Source organism: Aspergillus pseudoviridinutans, assembly GCF_018340605.1.
Source record: "Aspergillus pseudoviridinutans IFM 55266 DNA, scaffold_2, whole genome shotgun sequence".
In the NCBI taxonomy this organism is placed as follows: Eukaryota; Fungi; Ascomycota; class Eurotiomycetes; order Eurotiales; family Aspergillaceae; genus Aspergillus; species Aspergillus pseudoviridinutans.
Genome location: NW_025091282.1, coordinates 3144337 through 3163185, shown reverse-complemented (window position 1 = coordinate 3163185; position 18849 = coordinate 3144337). Strand labels below are relative to the sequence as shown.

The window sequence follows — 18849 nt, the reverse complement described above, 5'->3', positions numbered from 1 at the left end:
TGTCACCTCAAGAATCCAAGACATCATAACGTCACCCGCTACCAACTATCTACAAAGATAAACAGAATCCATAGCAGTTCAATAATGTACACACCATATGCAGAGAACGAGTATCTCATTGAACAAGGTCATTATAAAATAAAAAAAACAATACAACTCGATCATAACTAGAAATCATCAGGGGAATCTTGGGGTATTCATAACGAATGTGCTGTCGAATATGCAATGGGGATGGATATGAATGGATGGAGAAAGAAATGGAAACATAACAAACAATGCTCGCTCAATAGCCAAAAACTATGCAACATAACCAAGGTTCCCCAGCAGCGTCCGGCATTCATTTCCGGCCATGCCCAACACACCCAGTGCTCTGGCCTGTGTGCCCTTGCGCAGACGCTGCAGGCCCACGGCAACCTTCCACCCTTCAGTCTCCTGCAGAACGAAGACATAACGACGACCTTCCTGGTCGCGGATGCTGGCGCGGAGGACATGCAGCCCTCCATGCTCCTCCGCGTCAGGTGATGCCAGTCGGCACTTGTTCTTGCACACCTTCAAAAAGTTCACAAGATTCGCATCCGACTCCTCCGGGGTTGGTTCATTGGCGCTCCGCCGGAAGAACACGTTGGCGGGCTTAGGGTTCGGACGGCCTTGCGCCGTCGCTCCGTATTGGGGACACCACACCTCCACCAATTTCATGGTCCAGGCCTTGACGTCCCATTCGCGCTGAGGTACACCTCGGATGTCGTCGTCAATGAAGAGTCCCTCGGTAGTGATGCGCAACACCAGTCCATCTGTCACCATCCCTTGACCAGATACCAACTGCGCCACAGGACTTCGCAGGGAGGCGTTGTTGAAGGCATAAACGCCGCGGATGACAATCTTGTCCGGATCTTTGGTCGAGTAGGCGCCTCGAGTTGAAGGTGGCGGAGTTGTCCGAGCTGTCGACTGTGAAGGGGCATAGGAAGATTCGGAATAGACCGAGGAACCCGATGTACCCGCATACGGTCTGCGGGGTCGGTCGTAGGGCCGGAAGGAATAGGCATCATCCTCGTCGGCAGTCGTTGGTGTCCGGGCGCTGCCGGGAAACGCTGGCTTTTTTGGAGACGGGGTCCTGGGAGCCGTCGAGGCGGTTGCGGACTTGTTGCTTGCTGCTTTGGCCGCTGCGTCCTCTTTAGCTGCCGCTTCCTGCGCATCTTTGGCCTTCTTTTCAGCATACTTCTTCGCAGCGGCTTCCTTGAGCGCGGCAAATTTGGCATCGGCCTCCCTTTTTGCAGCGGCCTTTGCGGCAGCTTCTTTCTCTGCGGCCTCCTTCTCGGCCTTGGCCTTTGCTTCTGCGGCCTCTTTTTCAGCTTTGGCTTTAGCTCTAGCCTCTCTTTCCTTGGCCAAAGCAGCAAGTCTTTGAGCTCGAGCTTCTGCTGCTTCGCGCTCTGCCTTTGTCTTGGCTTCCGCGGCCTCTCGCTCGGCCCTTTCTCTGGCCTCGGCTGCTTCACGTTCAGCCTTTGCCTTTGCTTCAGCAAGTTCGCGCTCGATCTTTGCTCGAGCTTCCGCCGCCTCTTTTTCAGCTCGCTCCCTCGCCTCTCTTTCGGCTTTTTCCTTTGCTGCGGCCATCTCTCTCTCAAGCTGCTCTCTGCGCTCTCGAAGCTCCCTCTCCATGGCCTCGCGTTCCCGCTGCTTCTGCTTTTCTCGCGCTTCAGCTTCCCTTTTTCGTTTGAACTCTTCCATCTTCCGCTTGAGCTCCTCCTTTCGCCTCGTTTCTTCTCGAGCTCGTTCCCAATCTTCGCCACTCTTACTTTTGCTTTCGCTCCTGGGAGAAGTTGGCTCTGCTTGCTCCGGACCCGGGTCGGCATTCGACGGTGGGGGCGCGGCGCCAGCGCCATACTGATTCCCGGGATACGGGCCTCCTGGGCCGTTGCCGGCTCCGTAATTACCGCCACTGCCGTAAGTTCCTTGCGGCCCTGGATTAGGCCCACCGAAATTGGGGCCTCTCGAATAGTCCGGGCCAGGGCCTGCACCTGAGGACTGATGGTAAGAGCCGCCACCGCCGGCAGCTCCGTGCCCTCCAAATCCAGCTCCACCAGGTCCCCCAGGGCCGCCTGGCCCAGACTGGCGGGATTGAGAGCTTCCTCCGGAGTCTCGGTTTGTACCAGCTACATGTGCTTGATATGCACCAAACCCCCATCCCGCAATGCCAACGATGGCCGCTAGCATCGTAACGCCCATTCCGCCACCATTGGCGGCTGTCGCAAGATACCATGCCTTTACAATGGGAGACAGTGTCTGCCAGATGTAAACCACCACTAGCGCGGACACAGCGCCGGCCAGGAAGCTATTCCGGTGAGTTTGTAACGAGGGAAGGTATAGGAAACCAGAACCCGAGGAATGAGGTGGGATGATAAAAATATCGTAGTTTCCGTCCGGAAGACCGGAGCCTTTCTTGAATCCGTGAGTGGTGTTCGGATTCTCACCGTGAGGCGGTGGAGGCGGGGGAGGGCCGTCCATTGTCAACCCTTATAGTGTTTAGACTACAAGCGCTGGACCCTTGAGTAAGTCTTTGGAGTGCAGCGACTGATATCAGGATCCGAACGCCGTTGTCGCTCGTTATTGATGAGAAAGACCCGTTCTCAGCACTCTAGTGGGCTTGGTTTTGAATGTGTTATCGTAGAAGTGGCAGGCTGGAGGCGTAGACGTAATCGACAATTTGTTCATATTCTCAGAATCATTGAGAAGGCACTGAGGCGTTGTGGCCTCCAGCGCTTGACCTGCTTTTGGAAAGTCGTTGTCAGCGTCCGAAATGGATTGTGGGCACGATTGCGAACGAAGTAGGGCTTACATGATATACTATGATAAACTAAAAGCCAGCTTTTGCGCTCCGAGGTTATGCCAAAATAACAGCCAGAAGACTATGAAGACGATGTGGATGAGGATGGAAGTGGGATGAAGAGGGAAAAACGAGGCGGCAATGGCGAGGAGGCTATGGAAACGTGTGATTGATCAGCGGCAGCCAAAGCATTAGGAGATCGATACTACATACGTAATGTTGGCAGATTATTGCCGATTAATTCGTCAAACTCGAAGGACCGTCCAGGCTCGTGAAACAGAGGGAAGAATGGTTATCTTATGTTTATAATTGACAGATATTTGTTGACACTCGGACGTTCCTGGGGAGTGCTTCTATAGATGACTCTTGCGATATATAGATCTGACTGTTTCCAACTCGTCCGAAGCAGAACAGTACCGAATCGCCCCTGATTCTTTCTCTGCAAACAGCAAAAAGCTAAGAATGAGATAGGGATGCTTCAACTTATTGAACCTGAATAATAAGAGACCTCTTCATCGGCGCGCAGTCTAAGGTCTAGATGGAACCAGGACGCCATGACCAAGCAACCGCTCCATTAGTGAACCACAATGCCATTCATGCATTTCTTTATCGAGATTCAACTTCGAATAAACTCATGAAAGAATCCTCATGTCTCTGATATAATAACTTTTACAATCAAGCTTAACCAGGAGATCTCCGAAGAATGTGCTGGCTCTGACGATTGGCGCATTCTTTGGCAGTCAATAACGGTGCTACGACTTTGTTTGTTTTGAAATTCCTCCATTTGGCGATGGTTCGTCTGTCATTACTGGTTGTTGATTGGCTGAAGACATCGGCATAGATTTCTGTACAAAGATACCTTACATAATCTTATGCCTGCATGCACGGGCGGAGAATCTGTCGCTTCTTGATGCTGATTTTCCGTATTCTAAGCAATCTCCTCTGGACTGAGCTTTGTTGGGAATTTCCATGGCACTAACAAGATCTCCAAGCATAGTTATCTGTGTATGTTCTGCTTGAGGCCCTATGCTGCTTTTAAACGCGTTTCACGGCAAAAAGTTGACCATTCGACTATCACTCGAAGCATAGAAACAGCGGAGCATTGAGCAAGTGATCTCGAGAACATGGTATGCCATTGGGCTCTCCAGTAGGTAGATATCCTCTCCGATCGATCAGTCAAGGAACGTGGACTATGTTCGAGGTCAAGTTAGCATCATCGGGGTCGGTCGGAGGATGGCCGGCGAATCCCATGATCAGCTGGCGATGGTGCCTGATGATCATGAGGATTGCGAGACATAGTCACTACGTCCAGTTACTACAAGGGATCTTCAAGAAATGATAGACGAAAAACTGCCAGCTGGTAAACACATAGGGAGATGATTCAGAGATATGACACCAACTCGAGAACTTCCAATAGCACTTGTAGATAGTGATGAGTAGTGGCGGTCGGGGGAAATGGGAGCCGCTTGCCAACCAACCTCTCAAAACGGTTAGATTCAACCTCCACCATCATCCACCGCTGCCTAGGTACCTACGGAGGTCTTTAGTTACTACGGAGTACTGTTAGTTATTCACTGGCACTGCTGCTGCTGGTCAGTCGAGGTTCTCTTGGACCAAGATTTGCTTGTCAGCGTCTCCATCTTCTTGACTATCCTACACCCCCCTACTACGGAGTACACCCTATCGAATCACTGCCCTTTTTCCAGTGGGGGCAGTCAGGTACCGCCTCACATCGCTTCTCCGCCTCCCCGCCAACTGTCCTCATTGTAGATTGGTCTGCTTCCACGCTGAACCAAGATCTATTTCTCTCGTTGCCTCCTCGTCTCGTCCTCTATGCAGCGACGATAGATTACGCAGTTTGGCCGTATCGACACTCGCCCTTCCGAGGGCTCTCAGTCCATCATGTCCTCCTACCATCCCCCTACCCAAACCTACCAGTCTCACGCCGCTCCTCCCCGGCCTATACAGACCTTCAACCCGGTTGCGGCTGTCACTGCTCCAGCAGGCACCTTCCTACCGGGGACCAAGGTTCAGGTCGGCAGCCATCGAGTTGTGGTTGAGAAATACCTCTCGGAGGGTGGTTTTGCCCATGTCTACGTCGTGCGACTTTCCCAGCCCATCGATGGCTCCGATAGAGCAGTCTTGAAGCGGGTTGCGGTCCCCGATAAGGCTGCATTGGCGAATATGCGGACGGAGGTCGAGACGATGAAGAAACTGAAAGGTCACCGACACATCGTCAAGTACATCGATTCCCATGCGTCCCAGCTGAGAGGGGGTGGGTACGAGGTGTTTTTGCTGATGGAGTTTTGCTCCGGGGGAGGTCTGATTGATTTTATGAACACACGCTTGCAGAACCGGCTGACAGAGCCGGAAATCATCAAGATCTTTTCGGATGTGGCGGAGGGGGTGGCCTGCATGCACTATCTCAAGCCCCCTTTGCTGCACCGCGATCTCAAGGTCGAGAATGTCCTCATCTCCTTCCAGGGAAATACCCCTCTGTATAAACTCTGCGACTTTGGCTCTGCAGCTCCACCTCGCCCGGCTGCGACTTCGGCTGCTGAGGGTCGTTTGATTGAGGATGATGTTCAACGACACACGACGCTGCAGTATCGAAGCCCCGAGATGATTGATGTCTACCGCAAACAGCCGATCGACGAGAAGAGTGATATCTGGGCGCTAGGAGTTCTGTTATACAAGCTGTGCTATTACACTACGCCGTTCGAAGAGGTCGGCCAAATGGCCATTCTGAATGCGACCTACAAGTTCCATTCATATCCTCCATTCTCGGATCGTCTGAAAGCGCTCATCGGTGAGTTGCCATGTGTGTTTGATTACGCAAAATACTGACAGCAACTAGCGTGGATGCTGAAGGAGAATCCCCAGAAGCGCCCTACTATCTATGAGGTAGTGCGCGAAGTATGCAGCATGCAAGGAAAGGAAGTTCCTATTCGCGATGTAAGCAGGCTGCTCTACCGCCCAAAAAGGAGTTCAGAAATCTCACGTCTTTTTTACCTTAGATATATGCCAGTCGCTCTGTTTCGGAAGCTCGTCGTTATCAGGAACTTCCCCCTTCCCCGGTGGAAGCACCTCAGGTGGGAGCGGTGTTCTCCCCGCCTGTCCAGGAAACCCAAATTATTCCCGAAATCGCACCGATGCGTCGAGGACGTCCGACCAGACCGGATCATTCTCAGCACAACTCGGCGAAAGCAAGCCCGTCTCCCTTCCGCGGTGGTTCTTCCACAGACCCCTTTGCTGCTCTGGACGGCAGTGGCCACAAGTCGCGAAACTCCATCGAGGAGTTTTCGAATCGCTTCCCGTCGCTTGATCAGTTCCAGATTTTGAATGAGGACAAGGACAAGTTCGACTTTGAGCCGACCGTCCCAGAGAAGAAGTCGGAGGACGAAGATCTTGCGCGGAGACTCACAAATGCTCTTGCGGACGACGCCTTTGCGAAGCGGCCCTCGCCGCAGAATGAAGAACGATCGGCCAGCCAGCGACCTCAGACGTCTTCGGTGGAATCAAAGCCTATCGAGCCGCCGCGACATGTTCAAGAGCAACCGTCGCAGCAGGCTCCATTGTACCAACCTGTTCCCCAGCGACCCACCATGGTGTCGACCGGGACAATGACCTCGCCTCCAACCACGCCAGGGATTGCAGAGACGAAACCATCCAGCCGTAATATTTACAGGTTTCCTTCGTCCGATCATCACCGCCAGCCGGCCAATCCGTCTTTGTTGGCTGAGGCGGATCAAAAGTCTGTGAGACCCAACAAGGCGCCCTCGCCTCCAACTTCATCGACGAAACTGGAGCCACATCCCAAGACCTCCTTCGACAAGTTGTCCTCGCTGTCATCTGCATCGTCACGGCCCTCGTTGGACGGGGTGCGACCGAATCTGGACGCCGGTGGTCCCATGGGCCGGTCCAAGTCGGCCAACGGCAAGGTGCGCCCGGTCTCTGTCCATACCGGATCCAGGCTCGAGTTCTCGCGGGGATCTGAGAGCGCTCGGTCATCTCTGGACCTGAGCAGACCGATGTACGACGGCGGCGCGCCGCTGCAGCACGCACGCACGGACATAGACATGTCCGAACGGGCCAATATCTCGTCGGATGTGGACTTCTTGCGTGCCAGAGAAGAGGAACTGAACCGGAAGCGTGAGAAGCGGTACAGTGGTAGCCACAAGCACAGTAAGCGCACGAGTCTTTCCACGCTGTCCCTTTCCGGCACCAAGACGTTATTTGCCGGTCGGTTTGGCGACGCTTTCCGCCGCTTCGAGCAGAGCAATCCGGACAAATCGCCGTCTTCCACCGCGGAGGAAGAAGCGAAGCCATTGCCCTCTGTGACAACATCGGAAGTGCCCGACTATGCGGCGGAATTGAGTGGCGATGAGAGCAACGAGGATATATCCCCGGAGATGCGGCGCGAGCTCGAGCGCCGGCGGCTTTCGCAGGAGGAGAAGCGAGTGGCGGCGGCAGCGGCCGAGTACCGGCGCCGGGTTGCGGAACAAGGAGAGGGAGGGGCCCGAGTGGTGGGAACTGACGGGCCCAGGTCGTCGGCGATTAAAAACAGGGTGCAGACACTGCTCGGGCAGAGCAACAAGCCTCCACCTCAGAAAACGGCGACGGGCTATGGGCGGTACACAGACGAGTCGAGTGCTGCTGCTTTGCAGGCGAAGCAGACGGAGGGCCGACCGGTGTCGCGGCCAGGCACACGGGGCGGAGCCACGTACTCGGCTCAAGAACAGCCGTCTGGAAGACCGGCGAGCGCTTCCAGGCAGGAGACAGCACGCACGGGATCGCGGCCGACGGCGCCTCCCAAGCCGAAAGGGCTTCGTGTGGGTGGGCCGGACATGGGTCGGTCCTCCGGGGAGGAGCGCAGCCCGACGGCGCAGGCGACACCGAGCAGCCCGGGTGAAGACTGGGAGGCCAGCTTCAGTCGACGGTTTCCCAGTCTGTCTGGACTGGAGATGGTCGAAACGGAGATTGAGATACCGAAGTTTGCTGGTCTGAGGACCAAGGAGGTATAATTGTGCGCGTAGACTTGGCCTTGCATTTTGGCCTAATTAATATCATATATACATATTGATTTAGATGAACATATCGAAGCAAAAGTTGCTCGTCCTTATTTTGTCCATTATTGAAGCAGCGGTAGTTAGAATTACCACAAAGGGTTAGTGCCGCCCCGCAGTAGGTCTCCGCCTGCTGCCATTACAGAGATACAGTTCAAGTCAAATAAATCCATGTCCATCTTAGCCACTATCTACAGCAAGATGGCCCCAATCACATTAAGCACCGTGGATGGTACGCTACACACCCCGTTTTAGAGTGGACAATTCTGACCAAACAACAGACGACCTCAAAGAGGTAATCCAACACCTCTTCGAGATCCAGTCCGCCGTCCACGGCTACCTAGGCCCAGAGACTCAAACCGAGCTCGTCAGAAAAATGTACACTCCCATCACCTCACCTTTCCTTAGATACTATAATCTGATACTGATGCGATGCATGCAACAGAAAAAACCTCACCCTCGCGCTCTCCACCCTCTCCACACACACCAAACCCCAGCCCCAGGAGCAGGAGCAAAACGAAGAGCAGAAGGAAAAGCAGGAGGAAAGGGAAAAAGACACCGCCGAAACAAGAATAGACGACCCCCTCCTCCGCGACCTCCAACTGCCCCCCGAGATTATCGACTACGTCGACGCGGCGCGCAACCCGGACATCTACACGCGGGAATTCGTGGAGCTGGTGCAGCGCGGGAACCAGGATCTGAAGGGGAAGAAGGAGGCGTTTGCGAGCTTCCGGGATGTGCTTGCTAGGGAGATGAGGAGTGCGATGCCCGAGTGTAGGGGGGAGGTGGAGAGGGTGCTTGCTGCTACTGGGGGAGAGTCTCAAGGTCAATAATGACGGTAAAGGGGGACGGTTGTGTCTTTGTTTGGCTTCTGGTTGGGTTGAATTACGGAGTTTGAAAGTGAATTGCGACAGGGATATGGGCCATGGCGAGGCGTTAGGAGCGATTTGATTGTGTTTAGGTTGGAGTTTGGGCATGCCTCAGGTCAGGGGTAATGTACACTATCTACGGAGTACGAAGCACATAGAGATATCCCATTTGTTTAATGAGACACAAACTCCGACAGTTTGGATCGCCGGTGTTTCTCATGCCAGTAGTAGCTGGAACTAAGACAGGCGAAGGATTCGGCGATCCCCTCGGGGAGGTTGCCGTTACTGTCTGTGCCAAGGGAAGACAAGGCAGTCGAGCAAGGAGACGTAGCATTCCATTCAATTATGAAGTCTCCTTGCGCCGACACGTGCTGGTCACTAATATTGAGATTGAGCTTGAGATCGAGAATGTTTCCGTTTTGGCTCAGCATGTCTGGAGCAAGGGATATGATATGGTCCTTAGCGGTGGGCCGGAATAATAGTAGTATCCCTCTACGACACCGGAGAACATCTGATAATATTATTCGAGGCCTCGCCGTGTAACGTTCAAACTACAGGCAATAAGATTAGACTTTGTGTCCTCGGGGAGTTAAGGAACGACACGGACGCTGAGCCGATGATGTCAATCAGTCAACCTTATACTTTGGGTAGAGAGTGTGGAGTACGGGGTGAATCAGAGTAATCTCGTTCTGGAGGTTGGTAGAGCAGAGGTAGAGAAGTAGAAATGCTTGTCAGTAGACAGGTAGCCACCTACCGCGCATGCGGTATCTGACTAACAACTAGGGTACAAGCTGAGGTCGGCACAAGCACACCGCAAGATTCCCAGAAAGTGACTCTTCCCAATCAGAGAACACGGGACGTTGGGTGGTTTCGACTGGTCAGGATTCAGGTGTCGATACATAGTATTGACCAGGAAGAAGGTAGTAGTCAACTAGATGAAGTCATGGCTCGCACGGTCATTACTGTGTCCTTTGCGATGACCCACGAGGACTAGCTTGAGAGGTCCACTTGCCAGCAACGATCAATACACAGACTCGCAGAGCCAGTCCCGTCGTATATCATTGACTGAGGTAAATCAGTCGAGGTACGGAGATATTCCGGAGGATTGAGTACGAGAGTCAATCCTAAACTGGACCGACAGATCAGAGACAAGACCAGGGTCTTCTTCGTGGAGAAATCCAGCACAGGTTAGAGACTTGGCAAGTAATAATGAATCACAGATCGCCGTCGTCTATACCCAAGGGGGAGTATGCTGTCAAGTGCACACGACACTATCACTATCACTTGCGGGCAAAGCCATAGTCTAGTCCATTATGTCCAAGTCTCATTTGAAGATGTCCTGCGTATTTTATTACCCGATCGTTCGAGTCGAGTTAACCGATTTGGCCAACCACGTTGGATTGGAAATCTGCCCTGGGCTGAGTAACGCTGATCAAACAGTAAGCTGAGTGGCACTAGATAGATTTCGTTCTCCCTCCTGTTTGACTCCTGTCTATCGATCAGACTTGGAATCATGATCTCATCTGATTTTGGCTATGGAGCTATTGACAGTTGAGAATATCCACGGATCTTGAACTAAGAGTAAGGTACACCATCCTAAATATTACCGACTGGACCAGTCATATTATCGTGCTTCGGGGTATATCGGTCTCTCGATATATCATTCAATTATTATTGGTCTCATTCTCTTAATCATAAAGTACTCCGTACTGGTGGTAACGATAATAAATCACCGTGACAGCGCTAATAATATCTAATAATGACAATAATACGGTGTGTGTGTACAGCCCCGGTTTCTCCCCACGTCTATAAGACTTCCACTAATAATAATGATGCTGTTCTTGGTACGAGGCGCTACTAATACTTATTAGATTCATCTTGACCCTTCCTCACCTGACTGCTCTTATATTCATTTCTCTCCCMAGTACCTCTCTTTTCCCTTTCTCCTCCTGGCTTCAATCCCAGTTGCAACAAGTTCAACAACTTCAACACAGCATGCCTCATATCCCTCTTACCTAGATCTACAGCATGCCCCATGGGACACGAGCTCCTGGAGATGGCATCACCGGGGGATATACAGGCGATAGCCTGGCGATGAAAATCACCATGGCGACTCTGGCGGGAATCACCTGGTACAATGCCATCGAGCTCGTCGTTCTCGTCTTCGTCACCTTTAGCAAGTATCATGGCACCTACTTCTGGAGCTTGCTCATTTCCTCGTCCATTGGGCTCCTCCCCTACTCGATCGGCTTTCTCCTCAAGTTCTTCCAGTTGACCGACCAGACCTGGCTGTCCGTCACCTTCATCACCATCGGCTGGTGGTGCATGGTCACCGGCCAGTCCATCGTCCTCTACTCGCGCCTGCATCTGGTCGTGCGCAACCCACGCATCCTGCGCCGCGTCCTCACCATGATCCTCGTCGATGCTGTCATCTTCCACGTCCCCACCACCGTGCTGACCTACGGCTCCAACATGGCCGGCCCCGCCGCCGCCGCGGCCTACATCCGCGGCTACAACGTGATGGAAAAGATCCAGATGACCGGCTTCTGTCTGCAGGAACTCATCATCTCGGCCCTCTACATCTGGGAAACCATCCGCATGCTGCGCCTCGACCCGGACCGCGGCAAGCGCAAGATCATGTACCAGCTCGTCGCCATCAACCTCATCATCATCGTCATGGACCTCGGCCTGCTCGTCGTCGAGTACATGAACAAGTACATCATGGAGACCATGCTCAAGGGCGTCATCTACAGCATCAAGCTCAAGCTCGAGTTCGCCGTCCTCGGTAAACTCGTCTACCTCGTCCACAACCATGTCTGGAAATCGGACCCGATCGGCGTCGACAACTGCCACCTCCACCACCCTCACACCACCAGCTACTCCCACCCCGAATACCACTTCCCCGACTTCGTCGACGCAACCCGCGTCACATCCGACCTCACGCACGCTATTGCCCCCGCATCCGCCTCCGCAAACGCCGGCCGCCGCTCCCACCCCTGGATGGACTCGGACGACATCTCCATCGCCATGTTCGAGCACTCGGAGAACGCACCCCCCTCGATCCCAGACCAGGCGACCGGCCACTCCGAGATCTCGCAGTCTTGGAGCGGCGAGACCCAGCGCGACGTGAGTCCGCTCGATTTCACGGGTTCGCTGCATAAACAGCAAAATAGCATCAGTGGGCCAGCGCCCGATAAACCGGGTTGATCTGGTCCTCTCCTCCTTTCGAGTCTCGACCCTTCAACAAACGAATAATGAGTCACGAGTCACGTCATTCATATCATATCATATCATTTATCCATCTCAACTGTTCTAGTTGATTGTATCGAATGATACGGAGGAATTCAACAATTCATACTTGATGTTCTCCACAATTACAGGTCCGTTCCATGGTTCCTGGATACCCCAACGTCATCCCGACCCTGAACCATATTCGGTCCCCTGAAATACAGGTCCAGTCCACGTCCACAGTCCACTGTGAACACTGACGTAGCCAGACTGTGCTAGCTTAAGGGCAGTTCAGCTTCTGGCATATACTGTACATAACATACTGAATATAAAATTTACTTGATCTACACCCTAATTAAGCCATGCGCATACGCAATTACAACAGAGTCAAGTCAATACTCAAGTCAATACAACGCGATCATTCCTCAACTCATAGCAGATAGACGATCCCCATTAGATAAGATATAGATGCAATCACAAATCATAAGACATGCTCGCTTCACTCCGCAATTATATCTGAAAACGTCGACTCCCCTCCACAAGCCCATCGGACAGTTTACTCACCCCCACCCAGACAGGAACATACCGTCTCACCTCGTCCAGCGCCGGAATCACTCCCGCTGTATTCCCATCGCTCCAGAGACAGACCACCCTCCCACTCAGCCCGAGCCCTTTTTCATCGGATTCATCAGTTTCAGACCACTCCACATCCACAGTCCAGGTATGTCCCCACTCGCGACTCCAGAGCCGGATCTCCTTTGTGCCGTCCGGAGAAACATGCGGGAAGCGCGGGTCATACGCCGAGTCCGCGACCGTGAAATCCACAACGGGTCTGTCGAAGACGAGTTTGCAGGCGCGGGTATTGCGGCCGGAAATGTTGAACTGGGCTTTTGGCTCGCGGTCAGATTGGGTGACGTTGTATGAGAGCCAGTCTTTCATCTTTGATGCTTCAGACTGAAACTGAGGCTGACGCTGAGACTGGACTACCTGCGGGGCAATCCCAGGCCAGAAACATTTGGGTCGGAGCAGATCCAAATCGCAGGTGATGTTTTGGCCGGCGGTGCTGGGGAGGGAGCTGGCGACGTCGTGGACGAAGGGGTATGCGCCGCTTAGGGAGGCGTGGTTGACGCCCGTGTCGAGGTCGACCTCCTGGATGAAGAACAGCTTGAGCCGGTTCGCCGGGGAGAAGGGGAAGGCAACGAGGTTGTAGACCAGGGTGCCGGCGAACACCAACAGCAGGAAAATCGGGATGTGGTGCGTGTATCGGTGGATAAACGGGAGAAGCGGCATGAAGAGCAGGGTCGTGAGCGCGGCAATGGCAATGTAAATCAAGAGCGAGGAGCTGCCGTCCTGGCCGGTCTGGCGCAGGGCGGACGTAAGCAGCAGCGCGAGAGGTCCCACGAAGATCAGGACGAGCGGTGCGGTCAACAGAAACTGCAGCACCCAGACCCATTTTGGCAAGTGGATGCTCCAGGCCTGCTCGTGCCCGTATAGGTTGGGCTGGCGCGGCTCGTCGTCGTCGTCGCGAAGATAGTCGCCCGTCACCCGGACGTAGTTGGCAAAGGTGGTGCGTTGTCCGCGCAGCAAAGAGGTCGTCTCCGTGGCCTCCGCCGCGGTGCCCTCGTCATCCTCGTCCTCGCCTTCTTCCACATCCTCGCCAGAGGCCGTGCCCAGCCGACTGCCGTGGCTACTGGCCCGCCGGGAGGGCAGCACAAGCTGAATCGTGTACTCGGACTTGCGCGGTAGAGCAAACAGCTCCAGATACGAGATCCACGTCGCAAGGAACGTGCCCGCAAACGCAAAAAAGACAAAATAGCCCCCAGCCAGGCCGTACTTGTTCTCGTAGACCGTGGCAATGACCAGCAACACCCACTCCACGAGAAACAGCCAGGTCAGCGTGTACACGCGGTGAAACGCCGACGGCCGCGCAAAGTCCGCTACGCGCGAGACGAACCACGCCAGAAAGACCCAGGCGGATACCATCATGCTCCAGACGGCATACTCGCTGCTGTGGATGATGTACGGATTGAATTTGGTGACCAGATACGCCAGACCCACCGTCACCGCCGTGGGGATCACCAGCAGAAAGGGGAACCGGAAGAAGCCCCGAACCCCCTGCAAGGGCACCTTCTCGCTGCCGTCGCCGTCCTCCGGGGACGCCGACGACCGGAACAGGTACATCTTGTCCGCGCKAGTCAGCGCGATGCTCGTCACCAGCAGAACGAGCGGCGCAACGATCAGCAACGTCACCGACAGCGCAAACAGAGTGTGCAGCTCGAAGATGACAAAGGTGCTCCCGAACAAATCGAACCACACGCCCCTCGGCCCAGATCCGCTGGCAATGCGACCATCCTCGCGCGGCAGCCCTTCAAACCGGCCGCTGGCGTCCGAGACTAGCCCCTCCGTCGTGGCCACGGCGGCCGACAGCATATGCCACACGGAATTCAAGCTCGTATGCCGCGCATCGTCCTGGTCCGTATGGTACCGAGCGCGGGGCTCCATAAACGCGACATCCAGGCCGCGCAGGCCCAGATCGCCGTCAAAGACCACATAGTCCGTCTGGCTGCTGATCAGGCCCGCCTCGAACCCGTTCGCGCTCAACACCGATCCAAACGGATGCGGGGTCCGCATGTACGGCTTCGTGACCTCCGCGTCCGAGCTCCGGAACAGCGTCGCCCGCCCGCCCGCGCCCGCTCCCTCCAGGTTCAGAAACGTATGCGGCAGCTGCGAGATGGGATGCTGGCTGTACACCCGCGCGCCGTTCAGGAAATCCTCCTCCCCGTTATTGAAGAGCACCACCAGCCCGCGCCGCGGCACATGCCCGGGCGTGGTGAAGTACTTGATCAGCTGGAGGCACGAGACAACGCCTACTCCGTTATCGGTGGCCCCGTATCCCGTCGACACGCTGTCATAGTGTGCATTCACCAGAACGCCGCCCTTGCCCGCCGGCCGGCCGTGCGGGTCTTCCCACCAGCGCTCCGGTTCCTCTTCCCAACCACGGATATACACCATGATATTGGTGCTTTCGAAATACACCCCGAGGCCGGAGTCGCGGCCGGAGAAACTGAGGTTCGACTGCGTATCGTCAAAGACAAAGACGTCTGGCTTCTCCTCGTCGACCGATTCATACTCGCTCGCGGGCGGTGCGCTGTCGATAAGCTCGTGGATCCGTTTCAGAAGCCAGTCGTGCACCTCATCGTTGCGGTGCGAGTTGTACGGGTGAAATCCGTTCGTGAGTACCTGCAGATCAGCCCAGGCTTCGGTGAGATTTAGTCCATTCGGGCTCGAGCTGGGAGCTGAAGGCACAATATGATGGACGACCAGTAATGGCACCACTAGCGCAAGGTACACGACCGCCGTGATCACGGTGACGGGCCATGGTGTGAATCCGAGGGGATTGGATCGTGAAAGCGAAGGACGGGCCATCGGATACACTGGTTTGAACAAAACCAGTCGCTTCTGCCTCAACTGTCTCGCTGCGACTGGGATTCGGAACCCAGGTACAGCTAGGAATGATCGGAGGTTGAGGTGGACGCGCTCGAATAGCGGAGAGCGGGGAAGCGGTATGCAATACTCCGCAAAGCCCGTACTATGTAGACGTGCAGCAGGGCAAACCAGAATCTCATCAATCTGAATGATGTAGCGCAATGATGAGAAAATGTGTTCAATAAAGCAATGAATTAACTAGAGCAATTTGATGTATTGATGCGATGAGACACTGTAGAGATACGTTTCAGAGTCTCCACTCCATGACATAAGTCACATGTGACAGTGATCTACTTCAAAAGCAACTGACAACCGAAGATTGACAGCTCCGTGAATTTAAAGGAGACATGAAAGCCATATATATGCCTAACCCAAGTAAAAAAATAAAATAAAAAAAACATGAATAACCCGAATCCCAGGTTGTATCAACCGCTATTGATGCAATTCCAGACGATGAAATCTGACAGTCCTAGTTTGTACGTATGAGGTGGAAATGATAGGGACGCCCGCTCTTTAGCCATGATTCCCTGAATGATAATGCCAAAATTGACACAAACGTCATGCAAAAGATGAAGGGTAAGAAAGGCAGAGAAACACAAAAGGCCGCACGGAAAAAAGCACGCTCGAAGGAATAGCAGAGGGGGTATCAACCGTGAGCATGTCCGATATCGATATAGTCTTCGTCGTTTATGACTGTCGCATGCATCAGGCCAGTCACTTGACCTTCGTCCTCGTCCAACTCTTCGTCATCGTCATACATGGTAGCTTCCGTCATTTCGCGGGTGGAGCCAGGACTATGGTTCAAGTAGTCCCGAAGTCGATTGACACCTTCACCGCTAAAGACACAAAACACTTCTCGCTGTTGTTGGGTAAACTCCGGAGGTGCTTCGCGGCAGAAGCGGGTGACTTCCGGAACCAAGAAAGCCTGCACACCAGTGAGACTGAGATGTGTGAGCCGAGGGCAATTATTGAGCAGAGCATGTATTCCCTAGATATCCAAATCAGTACTGGCAGAAACGTGAACTGATGTCAGAAGAACTTACCGGCATTGACAGGTTGACGCAATAACTGAGGTGCACACGCTCCAAGCTACTAGTACCGAGAGGATCAGGGGACACCTTGGGTCGTGCCAGAGCCAGAATACTTTGATCTGTAATCAACTGACACTTGACCAAGCCGATTCGTCGAAGTTTAGGAAGAGTCGCCAGCTGCTGAACGCTGTTATCCGTTAAACGGTTGCAGCAAGCTAGGTCGATGTATCTGATCCGGTTGCAAGACTTCACCAGCTGTATTACCGCAGGATCGGTGATATTGGAGCAGTGACCCAGATGAACGTAGTGGAGGTTCTTTCCGAGCTTGCAGATGGCCTGCACCGCACGGTCGGTGATGAACCTACACTTGGCCAAGACTAGGTTCCGCAAGCGAGGCGCAGCGCTGACGATGCGCTCGACAGCATCATCTTTGACGTTCTCGCATGCGGTCAGATCCAGGATGCGGAGACTATCAAAGGAGAGGGACTCGGGAAGATTTAGAAACGCTGCATCACTGATCTCGACACAGTGGGCCAGCCGCAGTTCACGAAGGTTTCGAAGTGTGGTCATGAGCGAGGTCACCGAGGGGTTTGTGACAAGTTTGCAATCGTGCAGGTCGATTTCAAGGATAGCCGGACAGTGTTCGGCAAAGGATAGGATTGACCGATCCGTTACTTGCAAGACTCCGTTAAGTTTTAGCTGGAAGTACTTGTTAGTATAGGCAATGTAACTCGATCAGAAACATTTTAGAGCTCACTCTTTTGATCTGTCGGCAGTTCTGCGAGATGACAACAAGTGAGTCGTCGGTCACTTTGATACACCCAGTGATGTTGAGTCCTTGAAGCCTAGGGCAGTTCCTGGCAACAGTATATAGAGTATGGTCGGTAAGGTATCGTAGATCTGAGACATCCAGAGCCTGCAAATGCCGGTTGCCTTCCACCAGGTCCGAGACACCCTTGTCCGTAAGCTTCGAACAATTCGTCAGGGTCAAACGCTCAATACGCTTGCACTGAGCAAAGGGGACGACGGTGCCATCGCTGACATCTTCCGTCAACGCGGAGAGATTGAGTCGTTTGATGAGCTCCGAGTATGCGAAAAGACTATCCGGCTTTCCCACGGACGCCGTTACGCTCTTCAAGTTATCCCAGTTATTGCACGACGGCCGATGCCACAGTATCCCGACGCAGTTGGCAGCCCACCCTCGGCATACMAGCATGCAACTCAGCAGATCCGCAGTTGAACTGAGCTTCGCAAATATCGAGATAAGGAGCTCCGGCGGTAGACGTCCGATCGGCGGAATTACTGTGTTTCTGGAATTCTGGTCGCGAGGCTCGCGGAAGTTCCCCACCCCAACGGAAGACTGCGAATCGTTGGCCTGGGCCATGAAGAAGTCGGTATCATCATCGACGGTGCGATCGGGAGAGGTGGACGACGAGGACTCGGAGGGAACTTCGCTCGAGAAGCGAAGTGGTTGCCGTGAGCGGGGCATTCTGGATTGGGGGCGTGAAGCCTGGGGAGGTCTTGTGATGAAGGTTGCTTGATCAAGATTCTCCAACAGCATGAGATATGTTATTCATGAGTACTTTGACATGAGAAGACACCGCTGTCAGCACAGATCCGTAGCTCGAAGGCGTGAGACTGTCGTTCGGTATCCCTTGACACCAGCAGACCCTGTAGGCAATCTGAAAAGGGAAATGAAAGCAAGAGCACGGCGGCGTCCAACCCGGCCGATGAATCCCGTCGCAGCGTTTAGGAAAAAGGGACGAGAAACAGGGAATAGAAGACAGGTATCGATAGGAACGCGCGTCCGAGCGTGCCTGCAGCAGTTGCACAATAATCCGGAAGGTAAGGGAGGGGCTGAGGAGCGGAGAATGGAGGTTTGGGGCGGGCGGATTATTGACCAAGGAAACGACAAACGCTCGATGGAGAGGGAGAGTCGTGACGGAGTTATCGAGATTTTATGCTTAGAGCAGCATCATACAGACAGAAAACTGTAGGTATGGTGGGTGGGAACTATCATGGAACCCAAAGAGCTGTTTCGATCGGGCGGCTAGAAGACGAGAGTCAGCACAAGGTCGGCGGCGGCTGCCAAAGAGATGGATGATTAGTAGTCTACGGTAGATGGGAGGCAAATAAGAATGATGGTCCAGTCCCGCCGCTGGACATCACAGTAGGATCGACGTTCTTTGTCTTGGGGATTTATCTTCATACCTCAGATTTGACCTGGAATATAGATGAAATTCCAGGATCTCAAGATGTGCAAGGCAATAGACTCATGGACCTAAGGAAGGATCAAAGTGAATATACAGGCGTCGATTGTTTTGCGCACCGATTGGCTGGAAAGAAATAGT

General features: G+C 53.7%; 6 protein-coding genes across 6 annotated transcripts; 3 read left to right on the top strand and 3 right to left on the bottom strand.

The window, feature by feature from the left end:
* Nucleotides 1-297: 297 nt before the first annotated feature.
* Nucleotides 298-2499, bottom strand: Asppvi_003165 (uncharacterized protein; the record flags this gene model as incomplete). Its single annotated transcript, XM_043299137.1, has 1 exon — nt 298-2499. One exon carries the CDS (start codon nt 2497-2499, stop codon nt 298-300), a length of 2202 nt encoding a protein of 733 aa, XP_043155072.1.
* Nucleotides 2500-4720: 2221 nt separating this feature from the next.
* On the top strand, nt 4721-7842 carry Asppvi_003164 (putative serine/threonine protein kinase; the record flags this gene model as incomplete). Its single annotated transcript, XM_043299136.1, has 3 exons — nt 4721-5627; nt 5676-5773; nt 5836-7842. The coding sequence occupies 3 exons, from the start codon at nt 4721-4723 to the stop codon at nt 7840-7842; spliced, it is 3012 nt and encodes a 1003-aa protein (XP_043155071.1).
* Nucleotides 7843-8085: 243 nt separating this feature from the next.
* Nucleotides 8086-8717, top strand: nut2 (mediator complex subunit NUT2; the record flags this gene model as incomplete). Its single annotated transcript, XM_043299135.1, has 3 exons — nt 8086-8116; nt 8166-8262; nt 8330-8717. The coding sequence occupies 3 exons, from the start codon at nt 8086-8088 to the stop codon at nt 8715-8717; spliced, it is 516 nt and encodes a 171-aa protein (XP_043155070.1).
* A 2064-nt stretch (nt 8718-10781) lies between these two features.
* On the top strand, nt 10782-11960 carry Asppvi_003162 (uncharacterized protein; the record flags this gene model as incomplete). The annotated part of the gene is made up of 1 exon (XM_043299134.1): nt 10782-11960. One exon carries the CDS (start codon nt 10782-10784, stop codon nt 11958-11960), a length of 1179 nt encoding a protein of 392 aa, XP_043155069.1.
* A 531-nt stretch (nt 11961-12491) lies between these two features.
* On the bottom strand, nt 12492-15407 carry Asppvi_003161 (M28 family metallopeptidase; the record flags this gene model as incomplete). Its single annotated transcript, XM_043299133.1, has 1 exon — nt 12492-15407. One exon carries the CDS (start codon nt 15405-15407, stop codon nt 12492-12494), a length of 2916 nt encoding a protein of 971 aa, XP_043155068.1.
* A 706-nt stretch (nt 15408-16113) lies between these two features.
* Asppvi_003160 (putative ubiquitin ligase complex F-box protein GRR1) lies at nt 16114-17987 on the bottom strand (the record flags this gene model as incomplete). The annotated part of the gene is made up of 3 exons (XM_043299132.1): nt 16114-16455; nt 16511-17197; nt 17256-17987. The coding sequence occupies 3 exons, from the start codon at nt 17985-17987 to the stop codon at nt 16114-16116; spliced, it is 1761 nt and encodes a 586-aa protein (XP_043155067.1).
* Nucleotides 17988-18849: the final 862 nt, after the last annotated feature.